Source organism: Gigantopelta aegis, chromosome 4 (genome assembly GCF_016097555.1).
Source record: "Gigantopelta aegis isolate Gae_Host chromosome 4, Gae_host_genome, whole genome shotgun sequence".
NCBI classification, from domain to species: Eukaryota; Metazoa; Mollusca; class Gastropoda; order Neomphalida; family Peltospiridae; genus Gigantopelta; species Gigantopelta aegis.
The window spans coordinates 9,581,573-9,602,781 of NC_054702.1; the positions used below are offsets into that span (position 1 = coordinate 9,581,573).

Here is a 21,209-nt window from a genome sequence, read left to right on the forward strand (position 1 = left end):
TATTTATATTTATGACATCTATTTGTTTTTAGGTCTAAGTTTGTCTTCAAAGGTCGCTATAATGATTACCGTAACTTCAGTGTTACTTCTGATTGCGATGGTGTTGACTGCTTGGTGTTTCTGCCGAAGGTAAACCATGTTGCGTTCCTTATTAAGGTCGACGACAGTCACTTTTCGCACCCTTGTTTTGGCTTCGTACACAATCTATATAGCATATCTCACCGTAATTTCACTTGAGATCCATATTTCGTAAAAGGTACAATTTTTTAATCACAAGATTTTCTTCAGACACATTCAGGTGCATTAGTAATGTTCAAACAAAAAGAAAGAAAGAAAAGAATTCAATAGCAATTTTGCATTGGAATTTTTCCGGCATTCTTAAAACAGAAACGTCATGTACCCAGTGTATGGTGAATATCACTTTTTCAGTAATTGATTGTACTTTAGAGTTATCTCCCCTGTGGGTAGGTAACGTTTACGTTCGACTGCCAAGACGCCATTATGGATCATAGGCACTTGATGACAGGATAATTTAATTACTCTCAATATACCACACTATATACCCCCCAACCCCCCCCCCCCAAAAAAAAAAAAAAACCCCAAGAAACCCAAACCCTCTAAGGCACGCACTAGCCTACATACAAACCCCTAAAAGAGAAAGAAAAAAAAAGAAGAAAGATAATAATAATAATACAAGTAGTATAATTGTATCATGAAAATTAAAATATGATGAATATTTACAATAATTATTTGAAAGCTTTTTTTATATCCATAAATTAGCGTCCCAACCACTAACACGTAGCCTATATTGTTACAAGCGTTTTCAATATCAAATGTAGATATTATACAAGGTACTTTAAAAAACTTACTTGGTCAAAGTCGGGTATATAATAATTTATGGTCCTGATGAAGTGTTTTAATACCTGATTATATCAACGTCATAAGGTATTTTTCAAGAAGCATATGATGCAACTTAAGCTTTAAAATAAATTTTGTACTTCTTTTTACATGTATTTCTCATATAGTTTCGTGTTTTAACATTTGCATTATGGGCGGGGTAAAATCCTCACTTCGTCCTGGCCGGGAATAAAACGTGAACCAAAATGCGTAGGTAGGATAGGGTGATGTTAAAACAAAATAAAACGAAACAAAAATAGTACTGAATGTTTATCGGATATGGGGGGGGGGGGGGGGGGGGGGGGGGGGGGGGGGGGGGAGGGGGTGTCTGCTATTTTAACAAAATGTTATTTAAAAACAACAGTAGACATTTATTGATTACAACAAGCTTTCGATCACAGTGTCATCAAGTTTCTATGGTATGGATTCGTCGAATATCTTATCATCTGGAGAAACTACATTTGAAAATATATTGAATTTGAAAAAGGCAGTAATCAGCGGAAATAAGTATGCATTAGCTAAAAGGTATATAAAACACGCCGTGACTGTTAAAATTGACTAACAACGAACAGATTCATTGAAAATTTGCATGTCATTTTACCTCATTATAGACACTTTAAATATCTGTTACACATCCAGCTGAATAAGAAAATATTAAAATAGATTCTGGTTGTTTGACATTTAAACATGTTCTTGAAACTTAAAGGGACACTCCCCAATGTTTTAGTCATTTAAACAGTTCTGACCATCTGAAGATTTTGTAGTAGCTTAACATGGACTTTTACCTCCAATAATGTTGTATGTATCAATTTATTTTTTCTAGCAACCTCCAAATTACATTTTTTAAATTTGTGAGAAAAGTAGGATATGTTTAACTGGTATTGAAGGGAATGAACAGAACACTTCTGAAAACTCAAGATAACATCTTTAAGTTACTAATGGTGGCAATAAATTTGTCAATGCACCACACACAAAACAGCAGCTGTGTTACTAAGAGCAAGTGGCATAACTCCCTGAAGAATCCGGAATTTTTGTATCTGTTCCATTTTCATTTCTGCAATTCATCTTGTTATTTCGACTTCAGTTTTTGAAAATTGTTCTTTACATTTGAATGGTGGACAATACATTTTCACTCCTCTCTTCATCTCTTCATCTCTTCAAATGTACAAAACCCTTATCTACCATTGCTGCATCACCAAGCTCTAATTGTTCAAGTAAACCACTCGCTCTGGTTATTTCAACATCAGAAGCACTACCACCCATAGTTTTGAAATTAAAACAATTGCACCAGTTATGCGTATTCAAATGAGGTATAACTTTAAAGGTATTATGCGATTTATAATTGGAATATGTCAATGATTGGTTTTCCAAAGAAGGAGTTTAAATAAATATCTTGGTGCAGTCTAAAATAATTATGGTATCACTAAAAAATTTAAAGCACTCTGGATGTGATTTCAGAATTTCCAACTTTGGCAAAAATACTAAAGCTTGCAAATATGTATACATAAATGATATCCTGGTGTTGAAAATGTTTGAAAAAGTACTGCTGGATACTTTAAATATGAACTCCAGGTCTTTGACAAGTAAACCTAACCTAATCATTACTAATAGAAATTCCATCTATACGCCTCAGTTTCCTTTTAAGCCTTTTTTTTTTTTTTAAACATATTTCAGACTTCCTATATATGGTTGTGCACAACAGTTTTCCCCCACATTCCAGCAGACTTTTGAAAAGGGCAAGAGATACAATGCAATTTGGTAAGCCAGTGTAAAACTGCATATCAACATTTGAGTCTTGTATATCCTCAATAATCTCTGGCCTGCTACTACCAACACTAACGTCACACATTACTGGAGTGTTCTGTATTCCAACTGTACATGACTGTACAGACTGAGAAGGCACTAGTGACTGTATGGCATCTTCATCCAGACTCGATTCATCACTGGCTGGGTTAGCATATCTGATAATACAAGAAACTTATTACTATTACTAATAAAATAGTACAGATAACATACCATATTTTTGAAGGAAGGAAGGAAATGTTTTATTTAACGACGCACTCAACGCTTTTTATTTATGGTTATATGGCGTCAGACATATGGTTAAGGACCACAGAGATATTGAAGGAGGAAACCCGCTGTCGCCACTTCATGGGCTACTCTCTTCGGTTTGCAGCAAGGGATCTTTTATATGCACCATCCCATAGACAGGATACCACATACCACGGCCTTTGATGTATCAGTCGTAGTGCATTGGCTGGAGTGAGAAATAGCCCAATGGGCCCACTGACAAGGATCGATCCCAAACCGACCGCGCATCAAGTGAGCACTTTACCACTGGGCAACATCTCGCCCGCTATATATTTTTGAATACACATGTATATACTACTCAAAAGAATTTAAGGGTCAGACGATATTTTCGACATTATTTTCTGAATGTCAATTATATTAGCTAGACCATAATGTCACGCATGGTATTGTTCCATTTTGACGAAAGTGGGTCTAAGCAACCCATAAATGAATTAAAATCCACTGTCAATGACACTGTCGACTAGTTCTAATGGCGAAAACATGCTTACATTTGCACGTAAATTAGGGCGAAAGCGAAAGGTCTGCTAAGTGCCCATAACTTGCTTTTTCACAAATCGCTTCATTTGCACGCTTTGCACGTGTATTCCATGTTCCCAATGCTGAATTTCCGTATAATTGGAGCTTGCGTTCGTGTACGGTGCACACTCCAAATTCGACAATGGTACGACTTCAACTGAGACTTGGTGTCAGTCAGAGTGTCGTTGGCCGACTGTGGCAACGGTACCAAGCAACGAATTCTGTTCGAAATCGTCCACGTTCGGGAAGACCCCGAAGCACTACAAATAGAGAGGACCTCTACATCACCAATATGGCTCTACGTCAACGCACAACCACTGCACGCCGATTACGTGACAATCTGCGGACTGCGACTGGAACTCGAGTGTGATCAAACCATACGCAATCATCTGAGAGCCAATAATCTACGCTGCCGTCGCCAGGCTGTTCGACCACCACTCCTACCACGTCACAGAACGGCCAGTCGTCACTGGTGCACGCTTCATCTGCGGTGGAAACGTGTTCATTGGGGTCGAGTGATGTTCACTGATGAGTCCAGGTTTAGTCTCCAGTTCAACGACGGCCGGGTTCGTGTCTACAGACGTCCTGGGGAGCGCTTCGCTGACGTTAACGTTAGACAACGTCACCGGTTCGGTGGTGGCAGCGTCATGGTGTGGGGCGGCATCTCTATCCACCACAGGACCCCCCTCTATGTGGTGGATGGCAATCTGAATGGAATCCGCTATCTGAATGAGATTGATTATCCGGCCGTTGGTTCTCCCAGGCCTTCAGCAGATTGGCGGCGGGGCAGTTCTGCAGGATGACAATGCTAGACCCCACTGCGCCAGGGTGGTAACGGACTTTCTCAGACAACAAGGTATCGCCAGGATGGATTGGCCAGCATATTCGCCTGACTTGGCCCCAATAGAGCACGCCTGGGACGAATTAGGCAGGAGAGTTAGGGATAACCATGCCCCTCCGGTCAACCTTCATGATCTGGGTCAACTTCTTATGGCAGAGTGGCAGGCCATTCCCCAAGAGTTCTTCAGACGTCTGATCAACAGCATGAGGCAACGATGTGTCGAGTGTATTCGCGCCAGGGGTGGATTCACACACTATTAAACGAATGTTCTAATGTGTAAAATCCATGTTTGACAACCTTCAACTTTGACAGCATGTCATGTGACTTTCTTGTATACAGTGACGTTTATTTGTGGGGTTTTGTAAATATGGAACAATAAATACATTTTTTGGTGTAGTTTACATCATCAATCTAATACACTCTGAAACTTATTTGGTTATAAATTTTTGACCCTTAAATTCTTTTGAGTAGTACAACTGTATACAATGACATAAAAAATATATGAAAATTTCTTCCTAGTGTTTATTCATTATTATAAACTCATGCATAATGAGAACTGCCAATTAGCTAAGTTCCCCCCCCCCCCCCCCCCACCAATAATAAAAAAAATTACTTTTTTTTTTTTAAATTCCCCAACCAACCCTAATTCTACCCGCTGACATCAACCTTTTTCTTTAAAAAAAATACATAAATACATAAAAATAACTTTGTTTCTGTAATGTTTTCAAATGATATGTTACTGTTTGGAATATAAACATTGTCTTACATTCAATAATATAAAGCAAAAGGTTTATACCTACCCACCCACCCAATTTTTTTAATTTTATTGTTTTAATTTAATTTAATTTTTTAACCAGAAAACCTCAAACATTAAGGGATTTTGGGGGGGGTGGGGGGGGGGGGGGGGGGGGGGGGGGGGGATAACCAACTGGCTAGCATCTTTTAACATCTTTATAATTCTGCATTATTAATTGCATTCATTAATTATAAACAGAGTGGAAGGGGAGTAGTAGTGAGGCCTGTATGGGGGCATGACCTACTGACCTACTTTCTCGTGACCTACTAACCTACTTAGACCAGACCTGAGAGTATAAAAACACCGGGTATTTCGTTAGTAACTTCATTCACTCTCTACGAACGAGAACTGAATTCATTTGACATGGCCTGTTCGACAAGTGGAAGCAATACCGATACGAGATGCAAGATAGAACTTGTAAGTAACGTATACGTTGTGGTCAAACTGTGGAAAGGCGACATTGCCATTCACATCAGGAAATTTGATGACGAAAATGCCACTTTACCCACGAAGCGAGGTATTGCACTAACCCTTAAACACTGGGTCGAACTGTGTACGAGTAAGAGCCAGATAGACGACACCATTGCAGTCTTAAAGGAAAGGAAAGAGGAGAAGTTGTTTCGTCATAGTGGGTCCAACGTGTACGTGAGCGTGGACAACAACATTCGACAGTGGTGGTGGTGCGTTGACGCGATCAAGCCATCGAAGAAAGGAATTTTTCTTCACCTAGACCAATGGGAGAAACTCATGTGTGACTTTGTACCAGATCTGAACTCGATCGTGCCCTGCGCCATGCAAGACGACCATCAAAATCAGATGAGATTCCTACAGTGTAACTTCTGCAACCCGAACGAGTGCTATCAGTGGTAACAGACATTGTTTTGGCTATAAAAAGTGGTTTGTGGTATAAACGTCATTTGTTTTACGACTGTTTTACGACTGTCCTAGGGAGCAGACGTGTTTTATGAGTCTAACATTCTTGTGTCTTGTTGCACTCTATCTGGAACGAAGAAGATGGCATCGGGATATTCGAGCAGTGTTAGTAGCAACAGCAGTAGCGACGAGGACGACGTCTTGGTCTGCAAATGTTCAGAAAGACATACGATCAAAAGAGTGGCTACCAAACCAGAAGAACATTTCACGGATCAAACGGATGCTGCCTGTGACAATATGGATGGAAATGAAGATGGTGAAATCAAAGAAGCCGTGGATCAAACAGATGCCGCTCGAGAATATAAAACAGACACTGCCTGGGATGAAGAAGACTGCTGTTCGAGACGTTACCTGTTCTGCCATCGTCCCGAAATGCGCCACGTCTACACGCGGATGCAGACGTTTGGGTGGTGGCCAATACAATTACGCCAGAAACCGAGGGAACTCGCCAAGGCGGGTTTTTATTACACGGGAGATCACGATGCCGTCGTCTGTTACTGTTGTAGGCTACGAGCCTACCAATGGCAGAGAATGGACGACCCGGTGTTGGAACAGACTCTCTCCGAGATGTCCCTATGTGAACAATGTGTTCAGACGCATTTGAAACACCTGTATGTTTTTGCTATGTTTTGTCATATATTTTGTGTATTTCTGCTGTTTTAGTAATAAATTTTGTGTTGTATATTGCGAATCTGTTGTTTATAAATAGCATGTCTTTATGATCTATCGGTCAGTTGAGAACCATGTCTCCATGGGAACGGTACCTGGAATCTGTTTACTACGATGCGAAACATCCTGGTAGTTATGTTAAACTGTACCAGGCCGTTAAAGCAGAGGATAAATTTAAAATTCCTCTAACGCAGATTAAGAAATGGTTGAAAGGTCAAAAGACCTATACCATAACACAAGTGAGGCGAAAGTATCCGCGTAATACATATACGGTGGAAGGCTTAGACAGCCACTGGCATTCCGACCTGATGGACATGGTCAGTTTGGCCAAATATAATGATGGGGTGAAATATCTCATGGTGATAATTGACCTGTTCTCCAGATACTTGTGGGTTCTGCCGCTCAAATCGAAAACGGGCAAACACGTGACAGACGTTTTGACAGATCTATGGAAGTCAGAGTTCAGAAAACCCAAACTATTTCAGTCTGATTCGGGGTCGGAGTACAAGAACCATATGGTCAAAGCATTATTAAAGTCACACGGTATAACGCAGTTGTTTTCGCTCAATGAAACCAAAGCCAGTTACGCAGAATGGGTCATTAAAACCATTAAAATGCGCCTGTATCGCTATATGTTAAAAAACTTTACTTACAAGTACATGGATGTGTTAGAGAAAGTCGTCCATAGTTATAATCAAATACCAATCATGTAAACAAAACGAATGAAGAAGAGGTACGTCTGTCGCAGTATCTGATCAAATCTAAAAAAAAAAATCAAAAAAAAGAAGAAAACGTTTACTTTTGACATAGGTGAAAAAGTACGAGTCAGTCATCTTCGTGGTACCTTCGATCGAGAATACCAAGAGAAATGGTCTGGGGAAATATTTACCGTCGAGAAAAGATACTGGTCTCAAGGTAAAGACATGTACAAATTAAAGGATTGGAGTGGTGATGCCATCGAAGGGACATTCTATGCTGCCGAACTTCAAGAGGTGACAGAGCATCCAGAACAGTTATACCGCATCCAAGACATCGTAAAAAAGAGAACTCGTAACAAGAAAAAAGAAGTGTTGGTGAAATGGCTTCACTGGCCTAAGAAGTACAATACGTGGATTCCAGAAGCAGACGTCGTTCGATATCAGATGGTATAAAAGACCTCAACACCTGTTTGACTTTCATTAGTATGGACGACAGTCACCTGGATCAGATGAAAGCAAAAACCGTATGGTCAGTGATCACGGATCGCTGGAGATATGCAGGATCTCTATAAACAGGATGTCTGTTAAAAACCATCATCATTTGGGATAGAACCTTCAGAGGAGCAACATGTCAGACCAGTACAAATTGTATGTTCCCGACGTGGATAAGTGGACCCGTTTCTACAAATTGCAAGCAGAAGGCAAACTTCAACCTCACTTCGAAATTCAACGTGGTGGGAAAAGTCAGATCATGTACAGTGTGGATCGATGTCTAGAACTCTACGATCCCACGTGGAAAAAAGAAAAAGAGGAACAGAACAAGCCCCCGACACCCAATGTTGTCATGGTCTCCCCAACGCAGCAAGTGGTGGAGCAAGCCAAGGCCAATCTGAAACGGAAACAACAACAACAACAACAAAGTGGTACGGTTTGGAAAGCCCCAAAATTGCAGAAGCATTTCTAAATAAACTATAAAAGGAACTATGTGGGTCAGATATCGTCATTTCATTTAGAGTCATCATGCAGAGCACATGCTCAGAATGTGGTTTCACATTCTAGAGGAGAGACGCCATGTTAAGACATTTTCAACAAAAACATGCTAAAGGTCTACCACCACAGCAGCAGTCACCACCACCACCACCACCACAGCTGCAACCACCACCACCACCACCACAGCAGCAGCCACCACCACCACCACAGCAGCATCCACCACCACCACCACCACAGCAGCAGCAGCATCCCCTAAGATTGCTACATCCCTTCACCATGATCGTGTCGGGACCCACGTCGTGTGGAAAGACATTTTTGGTATACAAATTGTTGAGGGATGGTAAGATCTTCCCATCGCCTCAACGCATCATTTGGCTCTACAAACGATGGCAACCCCTCTATGATACGATCAAAATGGTTGCTTGAGTGAAATTTGTTCAAGGCATACCCGAGAATTTGGAAAAGGATCGTTATTTGGATTCGACAGTCAGAAATCTCGTCGTGTTGGACGACCTGATGTCTACAGCTGGAAAAGACCCTCGCATCACCGACCTGTTCACAGAAGGGAGTCACCACAGAAACGTATCCGTCATCGCCATCAACCAGAACCTGTATCACAGCAAGGACCCGACACAGAGAAGAAACTGTCATTACCTGGCACTGTTCAACAACCCCATCGACAAGCAGCAAGTCCTAACCTTGGCACAACAGATGTATCCTGGAAATACTTGTCATTTCATGCAGCGGTTTGAGGAAGCTACCCACAGGCTCTACGGACATCTCTTGGTGGACTTAAAACCGACCACAACCGAACATTGGCGCCTTCGACCTAATGGTTTAGAGACGGGGCCGTCCGAATGGTATAAAAGCGCAAACGTAACGGCGAATGTCTCAGAAGAGTTGCAGTCAAAAGAACACTACCAGGCATGCCCACCTACGAAAGTGACGACGAAGAAGAAGATGAGGTGGAACCCTATCTGAAAAAAGTCAAGAGGATGCAGTCTTGCGATACGTGTGGTCTGGTCTTTAAAGACGGAAGCGACTTGCAGCGACATCTGCGAATTAAAATGTGTGAGGAGGGAAATGAAAAAGAAGAAGAGCTGTCGCCCGACCTGGAAAACGAAGGCATTCGTCTCATGGTGGAACGTGAATTCGACATCAATCATGACTATATCGAAAGCAAGAGAAAACGCTACGAAGACAAAAACATGTCCCAAGATGCCATCGAAAGAAACATGAAGACTTTACAATGGAAGTTATTTAAAGACACGTACTCTCGCTTTCTGACATATATGCATTACTTTGACAAAGACAAGGTAACTTCTACAGTCTGTCAATCCTAACCGAGATGTCGGACCACAGATTCGTTCTAAATTAAATCAGTATCGTTCCTGGATCGGCGAATATTTGGACGAAATAGACGACGACGATACCGATGATGATGATACTGATGATTAGGACGAAGATGAAGAGAAATGAACACTAATATTATTCATATGTCTCCCTTAAGGTCTCTCGATGTAACCCAATGTGTGCCCATTTTATATATGTGTCAGTGATTTGTTATTTAGAAATAAATGAAAAACCAAACCATTGCGTTTGTTTTTTTGTGTTTTTTACTCTATGACTAGATTTGTGATTGGATATTTCTACCGCTACTTTATAGTAGCAAGAGCTGTGTGTACAAGACAGAACATACCACGACCTTTGATATACCATACACAATACACTGGTTGTCTATAAAGGCTTGTACTCTGGGAAAATACTTGTGTTTAAAATGCAGTTAAAAGATCATAGGTTAGGTTGGAGCGTTGAGTTGCAGTCACGCGTTTTTTCTTCAAAGCAATGGGCTGGGGTGTTTCACGCACACACACACACACGCACGCACGCACACACACACGCACACGTTAATACGCGTGACAGTTAGAAATTCAATACCGCAATTTTTTATTCACATTCAGTCGGGCCTACTTACTATATTTGTGAAATTTTGTTTTGTATACCTAACAAATAGACAATAAACAACTATAGATTTATATAAGAAGGAGAAAAAAAAAGAAAACACAAAAAACCCAAAAAAAACACCCCACAATTGCACTACTGAGAGACGAACTCGCTTCGCCCGTGCCATGCTCTTACGCTCTATCCATTAAACCACAAGACGTGTTTAGAAATAGTTCTAATTTAATTTACATAACGAAACGATACGGTAGGGTTATTCCTTGTTTGGAAGTAAATAGCCTCATATTATGTAAATGAACAAGGACAGTGTTTTCGCTTGTCATAATGATTATACGCAAATTAATTGTCTTGTGGCTGGCTCCATTGTCTACGTCACGAGAAATGGTGTGCGGTGAAATGGTGAACGGTGGTCTTTAACAATAAAACATATTTAATTAGTTAAAGCTGTGTACCTGTATTCCGGCACCTGTTATTTCATGGTATTTAGGCTACTAAAGAACGCCACTTATTTGTAAAAGTATTGTCCACTGTCGTTAGCGTGTGTATGTTAACATCTCGATAGGTGACAATGATGTCATCATCCACCCGGGGGGGGGGGGGGGGGGGGGGGGGGGGGGGAGGGGGGGGGGGGGGGAGGGGGGGGGGGGGGGCGCTTTCCCGCATTCATTATGGTTCCTCTGGAGCGTTACGATAAATCTAGTGTTAGGCAGTCAGCCGCATTGACTTAAAGTGCCTTTATCCAATGAAGGTTTAGTCACCCCTTCCGTGGATACTGTCCACCATCAAAGGCCGGGACCCTCGATGCCGAGTCTGTACCCACGACGAGGAGCGGGACATCTGGTGTTGTTATCTTTTTTAAATGTGTTCTTTTCGTCACGGTAATTAAGTTACCATATGGGAATGTTAACGGAACTTGAATGCTCGCATCATAGTATGACGATTATAAATTCATTGCTAACAATACTTTAAATAAAAAATTTAAATAAAACTGTGTTATGATGTTTGGCCAATAATAACCTGGGTATAGCAATTCGACCATCGGCTGATTAGGAAAGTAGAGTCTGTTAACTGTTTCATTCTCTCCAGTATACAGCAATTATTTTGTAGCTGTGTCGAGTGCGACAAAAGCATTCCTGTGATGTGCGAAAAATGGTGTCCAGTCTCCAAATAACGTACGTTTCGCTGGTAAAACTTTTATTTATATTAAAATGTGATTTCGTATATTTTAGAGGACACATTTCTGAGTTTCATAATAAACGCATCACCTTTGCATCGTTAAATACAAATTTGTTGTACCACGTATAATTATGTAAAGAAATTTTATTTTTCTACCACCAATTCTTACTCATCCCTCCTATAGTAGTTAAATTTATAAAATACAATACATAGTTACATTTTTCTCTCTCAATCAAATAATGATAAGTCGAAGTCGCAATCCGATGTAGTTATCTAACAGCTGCAATGTTTGTGGTTCAGCTCAGAATGGTGCTACTTTTTATACACTCGGTGGTCTGGTCTAAGTAGGTCAGTAGGTCACGAGAAAGTAGGTCAGTAGGTCATGCCCCATACAGGCCTCACTACTACTAAGGGGTACGTGCAAAATGAATATATATATGAGATGGGCAACTAATGTTTACAATAGTCTGACGAAAAGCTTACCCATGCATCATCTCTACTTGGCTTTTGGTTGGCCCAAGTGTGGCACCATCAGAATCAATAGTTGTGGGATTCTCCTCCAGTCTTCGAGATCTGACTGTTGGCCGTTTAAGTGGGTCAGCTCTCTGCGCTAAATTTTCAGTGGGTATCTTTAAAAAAAACCCCGTTAGGTCCGTCACCGTTTTTGAAATGGTCAGGACACACTTGTGTATACGCTGTTGGTTTCCAGTTAGTTCATAAAAATAAACTCGAATGTAAATGCACATTGAGTTTATAGTGCCGACGACATTTTCCATTCGCAAACACAGAGCCGTTCCGAGCAATTTTATTTAATTTTTATTTCATTTCTATTAATTAATAAATGTTATTTTATTTAATTTTATTAACTTTAATTTATTTTTACTTTTTAAGTTATTTTATGAACTTTAATTAATTTTTAGTTTTATGGTTTTTGTTTTATTCATTATGGAACGAGAAATGACTTCACCGATCCTTTTCCACATACAAGATTGTTCCGAGTTTGCTCGGAACGGCTCTGTGTTTGCGAATGGAAAATGTCGTCGACACTATAAACTCAATGTGCATTTACATTCGAGTTTATTTTTATGAACTTATTTCCAGTATTTCCGGCTTAAGTTATAGCTATAATCCAGGCCGTTCTAGCATATATATTTTTCTTTCGGCAGTTTGTGCAAAGTAACTTTTTTTTTTTAAATTTGTCGATCTTACAGCGAAAACTATGACAATTTGTTATGCAACAATAATATTTCCTCATGTTATGACGTTTACGGATTGCACCGGAAATATAAAAATACCCACAAGTGACATAACTCGCAAATAGCACAATTACGAAAGTAAGGTCTCACTACACAGATCACTTTCCGGGTGAGAGTTCATTCATCACCCCTATAGTTCCTAATTGTAACACAAGTTATGGTTCACATAATATTCACTTCTAGGAAATGGTGAAGAATTAAATCAATATGTATGTGTAATGATAAGCCTTCTGGTTGTATTTTGCCCATGCTATTTTGTAATATTGTGCTATTGTGCATTGACCTTTTGGGACATGAGTGTATAGCGTAAGAGGCAGCCGGAGTGAATCGGTTAATGAACCACCTGTTCGGACCGGTATTACAGCCAGATGCCAGTCATATAGCGAAAAACTGAGACGGAAATGTTCTCAATTTTGGAGTGAAAATAAATGCTTATATGATGTATGTTCGCAATAGTGTATGTTGTTAGTGCCAACGAGAACCCGTTCTTTTGGCAGTCTTCATTTGAAGTTGAGCAATTTAAAATGGGTTTCAATGGCAGATGACATCTGTGTAGTGAGTGCCACTGTTCTGTATATTGAAGTGTATGATTTGATCCAGTTTAAAATATCTTGCATTCCAGGATTTGTATTCAGGTTATTTCTAACGAATATTAAGTTATTGGTTTTAGGTACCTTTAACCAAGAGAACAGGATGTTAAAAGACAAATTCTGGTGATATTTACACTAGGACTTGCTTGATGTTCACGCTCAATAATAAGGTAACATTTATTAACATTTTGTCCATAATGGGCCTCCATACTAAACAATCATAACACCCGCGGTAACTGCGAGTTCCTTCCCATTGCGTATGTACGTCACCGCATCAAAACCGGTACGAGTTTTCTACCGGAAATTAATACCTTGGGTGGGATTTTTTTATTTCACAATATGCACGAAAGCATGAATAACGAAACAGCAAAACAAATCGTTAGGTTAGATAAATGTTTTTATTCAGAATCCCATTTTGCGATAAGCCACGCGGTAATAGGGCGTGCTGTGCTACATGACGTTTCCATTTTCAGAACGCTGGAAAGATTCCAATGCAAAATTGCTATTGCATTAGTTTGAATTGTTGTTTGAACATTACAAATGCACATGAATGTGTTTGAATAAAATCTTGTGATTAAAAAATTGTACCTTTTACGAAATATGGATTTCAAGTGAAATTACGGTAAGATATGTTATATTTATTGTGTACGAAGCCAACACAAGGGTGCGAATAGTGACTATCGTCTACCTTAGTCTGTAGAAAATTATCGAACTTAAGGTTGATTTTACGCTACGGATCTTAAAATTTACAACCGTTGGACAAAGCAATCTTGGTACGATTGTAGACCTATTGTAAATATTGATATAAGTTAAGGTGATTATAAACTAACATCGTTTAGCCAACCCCCCCCCCCAAAACCCCCCCCCCAAAAAAAAAACAAAACAACAACAACAAAAAAACAACAACAACAACAACAACAAACAAACAAATAAAAAACAACAACAAAACAACAACAACAACAAAATCCAACAAAAAACCCGGGCTGTTGGTCATAGGAAAACGTTATGATCGGTACTTTAGGCACGATTTTATCGTTAAGATCGCTTGGCAAAATGGGGCCAAGACCTGCAGATAGTCATGTTCATGACGTTCTCTGTAGGACAGTACTGAAATGCTAAAAACAAACCTTCATTAAACTTGATAGCAAGCCTAAAGTTAATCTGTCCTACTGCCTTTCTTTGTTCCTGCTTCTGGGACTTGGTGTTCCTGCATGGTTTGGCATCCAAGGTGCGGTACGAACAAGAACAAGAAAAGATAACAAACAGATGGAAACCACCATCCCATAATTTGACCCGTCAGAGACTGGCATATAAAAAACAACAACAACAACAACAACAACAGACAGATAGAGGGAGGGAGAGAGAGAGAGAGAGAGAGGGGGGGGGGGAGAGGTATGTGGGAGAGGGAGGACCGCTGCTGCCACAAAGGCTACTAAAAAAAGTTACTTTGTTTTCTTTAACGACACCACTGAAGCACATTGGTTTATTAATAATCTGCTATTGGATCTCATATATTTGGTAATTTTGACATATGGGTTTAGAGAGGAAACCCGCTATATTTTTCCATTAGTAGCAAGGGATCTTTTATATACACCAAACCACAGACAGAATAGCACTTGCCACGGCCTTTGATATATCAGTCGTGGTACACAGGCTGGGACGAGAAGTTATTTATATATATATTTTATTTTATTTCTTCTCGTTATTTTAATTTTAGCCGAATACAAAACACTGCGGAGAAAGACGATGACAAAGAGCTGCCTGTTGTTGTGTTAAACCCCACCAATGAGCACCCATCAACGGACTCTTTATCTGGTTGTCGCCAGACGCTACAGTGTCTACTGGAAACCAGACGAGAGGCGGTGGAACACAGGATGGACACTAGGAGACAGTCGATACAACACATACTGGAAGACTACAGTCACGTGACAACTTCCCAGGACATCATCAGAAAATATAGCATAGAAAATGTGGACGAAAACCTCGACGAAATTGCACATCGGTCCAGGTTAAGCAGATCGCTTTCAATATCTGGAGCTCAATTCAAGAAGAAGACAGAAAGTACAACTTCTGGGAAGATACTTGACAATGATATAGAAACAGATGTATCATTTACCCTAGATAAAGACAAAACAGACGGGTCTAGAAGAGTCACATTCACACTTCCCAAAGACAGCCAGTTAAGTGAAAGGAAAGCAGCAGAAAGAGTATACGACAATCCTGCTTTTGAGAAATAAGACGAGCCATGATAGCGTCAGCTGACCGTAGTAAAGATGATGGTTTTAAACGCTGCTTGTCCCGATCACCATTCGTCTGATAATTCGCGAACTGGCTCGTGGATCCAGCTCAACATAGATTTATCATTGGCGTAGCCAGAGGTGGAGGGAGGGGGCGGGGTGGGGTGGGCACCTCTTATAATTTTCCAGTCTCCCCATAACGTGTAAAAGGACAGTAATGCACCCCCCCCCCCCCCCACACACACACACACACACACACAAACACACAATATAAAATCCTGGGCCCAGCTATTTGAAGCATAGTTAAATTAATCTTTAGTTAGTGTAATATTTTCTTGTAAATTAGTTATGAACACATACAAAATAAACTTTAGAATTGATTATGTATGAATACCTTTGGTTGTTCTAAATAAAGTTTCATCATCATGTTTTAGATTATTATTTGTATTGATTCAGTCTTTGGGTTTTAACATTTCTGTTAACCAGTGGTTAAGCTAACTAACGTTTGAACAACTAGCCCCTGGTTACTCCAATGAGATTTGCGTATTCATTCATAGGAGATGGGGTAATCTTGGCTTGCCTTGCCCGACTCTAGAGATGCTGGTTATAATAGACTTAACAGATGAAAATAATGGTAAAAAGTAATGGGTTTTGCCTAATTGCGAAACTGATTGCAAAATGTCATGGATGTAACGGACGGTAATTGTAAAGTGTTAGTCGAGTGCTTTATCCAACTGTTAATATAACATCTCTCTCTCTCTCTCTCTCTCTCTCTCTCTCTCTCTCTCTCTCTCTCTCTCTCTCTCTCTCTCTCTCTCTCTCTCTCTCTCTCTCCAAAGTCGTATCCTGATCAAAATCAAAGGGGGGAGGGGGGACACTACTTTTTATAAACAAATGAAACACTATACAAAGTAAACCCTGAGATGTGTATGCTATTTTCTGGAGTAAAAAAACCCAGAAAGTGAGATTCTCAGGTGGGCAACTGCCCCCTCCCCCGGAGGGTACGGCCCTACTCTGCTCTCTCTCTCTCTCTCTCTCTCTCTCTCTCTCTCTCTCTCTCTCTCTCTCTCTCTCTCTCTCTGTGTGTGTGTGTGTGTCTCTCTCTCTCTCTCTCTCTCTCTCTCTCTCTCTCTCTCTCTCTCTCTCTCTCTCTCTGTGTGTGTGTGTGTGTGTGTGTGTGTGTGTGAGAAGACTGACCATGAATCACAGATCTTACAGAATACTAGCATAAAGTATTATAGGAGTCATGATCCATGTTCAAATCTATAGGAAGTGTGAGTGTTTTGTGTGGGGAATTTGTTTTGGAGGGAGGGGCTGGGGGAGTTGTTTTTTCTTCTCCCCCCCCCCCACCCCCTGAAAACATTGGTACACTTTGATATGTAGTTTTCATAGCATATAGATGACATGGATAATTCAGTATGGTAGAGGTTAAGTGTAGCTGAACTGAACTGAACTTTATATACTCTCAGGCCGTATTCTACGGCATATGAGGTTAATATTACAAAATAATACATACATTATAATATTGTGACAAGATGAGGAAAGTATATACAATTTTAATTTTGTGTACACTAATATATATACATGTAAACATATAAAGTAATATTAATGGATTTGAGCATTAGTTGACAAAATGAAATAAACTATTAATAATATGAAAACAACAATCAGCTATTTTGTGACGGTACATGCTCTTAATTTCTTTTCGCCTGTGGCGATATTAATTGTTTTAGAGGGCCGTGTGCAGTTCCAAATGCACTTAGCCTAGGTGGCCAGTAGTTACGTAATACCTCCGCGAGTGCGGTTTTTACAACCGTGATTTTGGTGACTGGCGACAGAATGTCTGGTCATATAAGAAAATATACCGACTCTGGGAGAGGTGGAAATATCAGATGATAGGTGAGGTACCGCGTTGTGCCCCCAGGCGATATTCGCTGTCTCTGAGAGTTTTGAATAAATAGCTAGGAATTTAGTGATATCAGAGAGAAACATAGGAAAGCTCCAGGGGATCGCTGTCCGTCCAGACTGGTAAATAATTTTATTTCTGCTCTGTGTATAACCTTGATGTGATTGATGTGACTTTAAATATTTTAATACTTTATTATACCAATATTATTTAGACGGTGCTGCCGGTCATCTGACGCAGTAAACTGTAGGCTCGCTGTCTAAATAAATATATAAAGCTTAGCCAGTCATCCTAGAGGACCTAGGTAAACTGTAGGTTATTGTCTTTATTGTGATAGGTACCAGTATTAAGTCTGTATTACAAGGTTACTGAATGAGTAGTTAAGGGTTAATTAAAAATTAACCAGTTAGGAATAGAGTTGTAATTCCTTTATTAATTAAGTTCTCCTGGAAGCGTTTCTCAATTATCACACGTTGGGGTGTTGTGTCACGGTGATTAGATTAACTAATTAAGTGATCAGTTCTGGGTTGTTATTATTTGTTGTTGTTAATTAACTACTGCGGCAGTACATTTGTCAGCGTAGGTTAATACAGATTCCAAAGTGTATTGTGTTTTGTTGTGTTTTCTAGTGAACTAAACGTGCTATAATAATATATACTTCATATAAGATCTTATCTCTGATCATACCTAGACGAGCCACAGCGGGTATAACTGCCTGTTACAGAGAGATCTAATAGATATACAGTTAGGAGAGATATTTGGACAATCGTGTTTCATTCAGTTACGGGTATTATAGAATCCCCGTGACATATTAAAAAAAAAAACACACCAAAAAACCAACCAAAAACAAACCCAAAACCCATTAAAACAACAACAAAAAAAACAATATAAGAAGATATCAGCCAGAGGACTTAAAAACATTCATAATTAGTTTGCAAAATATTGAGAGTTTTCTAAGAACATCGGCTTTTTTAGAATTAAATAATTTATGAAATTTATATATACTAGCTTTTGATCTACAGAATGTAGGTAAATAATGGTGCCTTTCATTTTCAAAGAATGTACAGGAGAATATATAGTGAAACTCATCGCCAACATCATTGTTACACAAGAGACATATTCGATCACATAATGGTATTTTTCTCCATCTGCCTGTTTCAATGGGGAGGTTATGGTTTGAAAGTCTAAACCGCAAAGGAAAGCACCAGTGCTTTCTTTCTAATAATGTTAAATAGGTCTCAAGTTCAACAGTATGTTTCAATAGTTTATAATTTGAAGCCTTTGAGCAGTTATCAATATAAGTATACCATGCTTGTAAAAATTGATCAATAAGTTTTCTGGAGATATATGTCTTAAGCAAAGAAACGCTTGTGATACACTGGGTTAACCACATATATGTACAACCGATATCGTCTAGAATTGATTTAACAAAAACAATCCATTTATGATTATAAACAGCATTGATAAAATCGCTCAAAAGTAATTTGTAGATTAATAATGATAATTTTGATTGTTTCCCAGTAATTAAGCGGTACCAAAACGTAATAATTCTTATTTTCACATTTAGATGTACTGAATAACGCCCAAGTTGTCCAAATAACATGTACAGTGGAGTAGATTTTCTTACAGGTAATAACAGTTTCAAATATTGGTTACATAACTTGTCCAAAGAGGATAAACTCTAAAAACTCCATACTTCACTTCCACATAGAAGAATAGGTAACACCATACAGCCGAATAGTTTGAACTGGCATTGTATAGAAATTGTTTGGTATCTACCTTGTCTCAGAATAAAATGCATAACCTTCTTTGCTTGTTTGGATTTCCCAAGAAAAAATAACTTTTTATAGTCTCTTATTTCCACTAAAAATTAAAACTTTAGTCTTATTACAGTTCACTGTAAGTCTCCATTTAGTACAATATGAATCAAAAGCATTCAGTAATTTCTGCATATCCTCATAATTATCCGAAAGCAGTACCGTATCGTCGGCATAGAGTAAACGAAAACGTACAGTAGCTGTGTGTAGTAGAGACTGGTCATACATTTCATCTACGTTGATATCTCGGCATAGAGTAAACGAAAACGTAGAGTAGCTGTGTGTAGTAGAGACTGGTCATACATTTCATCTATGTTGATATCTCGGCATAGAGTAAACGAAAACGTACAGTAGCTGTGTGTAGTAGAGACTGGTCATACATTTCATCTACGTTGATATCTCGGCATAGAGTAAACGAAAACGTACAGTAGCTGTGTGTAGTAGAGACTGGTCATACATTTCATCTACGTTGATATCTCGGCATAGAGTAAACGAAAACGTACAGTAGCTGTGTGTAGTAGAGACTGGTCATACATTTCATCTACGTTGATATCTCGGCATAGAGTAAACGAAAACGTACAGTAGCTGTGTGTAGTAGAGACTGGTCATACATTTCATCTACGTTGATATCTCGGCATAGAGTAAACGAAAACGTACAGTAGCTGTGTGTAGTAGAGACTGGTCATACATTTCATCTATGTTGATATCTCGGCATAGAGTAAACGAAAACGTACAGTAGCTGTGTGTAGTAAAGACTGGTCATACATTTCATCTATGATGATATCTTGGCAGTCATTATTTTTGAAAAACATCTAAATCATTAAGAAACAAAAAGAATAATAAGGGAGACAAATTTTCACCTTGTCTAACGCCAACACAGCAGGGGAAATAATCAGTTACAGAGTTATGTGCACCAACACAAGATTTAATGTTCTGATAAATGTTGTATATTACTTTAAAACATTTACCATTTATACCATTTTCAATTAGTTTCCCCCAAAGTCCGGCTCTCCATACAGAATCAAATGCTTTACTATGAATGTACAAAATAGTTGTTTTTTCTCGAGCTTTTATTAATTCAATAAGTCCATATAATGTAAACATGTAGAATAATCTTTTCTGAAACCAGCCTGAACTTCAGATAGTATGCTATTTGTTTCAATATATAGTTTCAGCCTATTGTTTAATACAGCAGTAAATAGTTTTCCGAGACAACTAAGTAATGTGATAGGTCTATAATTCTCTGGGTTCTTTTTTCACCACTTTTATAAATTGGCTTAATTATACCAATTAACCATGAATCGGGGAAAATGCCATTTTCAAAAAATAAATTGAAAAGTTTCACATACAATCAATAGTTTGTTTAATAAGTTCATTTATTATATTGTCTAAACTTGGGGCTTTATCATTCTTAAGAGTTTTTACCACAGTGAGGATTTCGTTTTCTGAAATAGGTTCATTCAATGCACTGTTGTTTTCAAAATCGACAGAGAAATCTGGCTCAGGAATGAAGTCATCACTGCTGTTTGCGTCTTTAAAATATTGATGTAATGTTTCTAAAGGCGGTAGGTTAAAATCCCTTTTGTTTTCTTTTAGTTTCCAAAAGGCTCGTATGTCATTTCGACTGAGATCGTTATCTTTCTGCTCTGTTTTCCAGTTATATTTTCTTAAATGTTTCAATATTATATTCTTATGCTGTTTGCTTGAATTTAAAAGACGTTGTTTGTTTGCTGTTGTTTTATTTTTCCTGTGTGCTGTTTTGGCTTCCATATATTTTCTTCTGAATGTTTTACACTGGCTGCCGAACCACGCTTTATTGTTTCTGTGCTTGGGT

The 21,209-nt window shown here is 39.0% G+C and overlaps 1 protein-coding gene across 4 annotated transcripts in view; it reads left to right on the plus strand.

The window, feature by feature from the left end:
- Positions 1–16,080, plus strand: part of LOC121372633 — a 59,530-nt gene extending 43,450 nt beyond the window's left edge. For 3 of the 4 annotated variants that reach the window (XM_041499070.1, XM_041499068.1, XM_041499071.1), the window contains 3 exons: positions 33–129; positions 2,572–2,655; positions 15,133–16,080. In XM_041499070.1, the coding sequence (XP_041355004.1) occupies positions 33–129; positions 2,572–2,655; positions 15,133–15,652 (701 nt within the window). In that variant the 3' untranslated portion in view covers positions 15,653–16,080. The remainder of the gene's footprint in view (positions 1–32; positions 130–2,571; positions 2,656–15,132) is intronic. The other variant, XM_041499069.1, reaches the window with a different exon arrangement.
- The last annotated feature ends 5,129 nt before the right edge of the window (positions 16,081–21,209 follow it).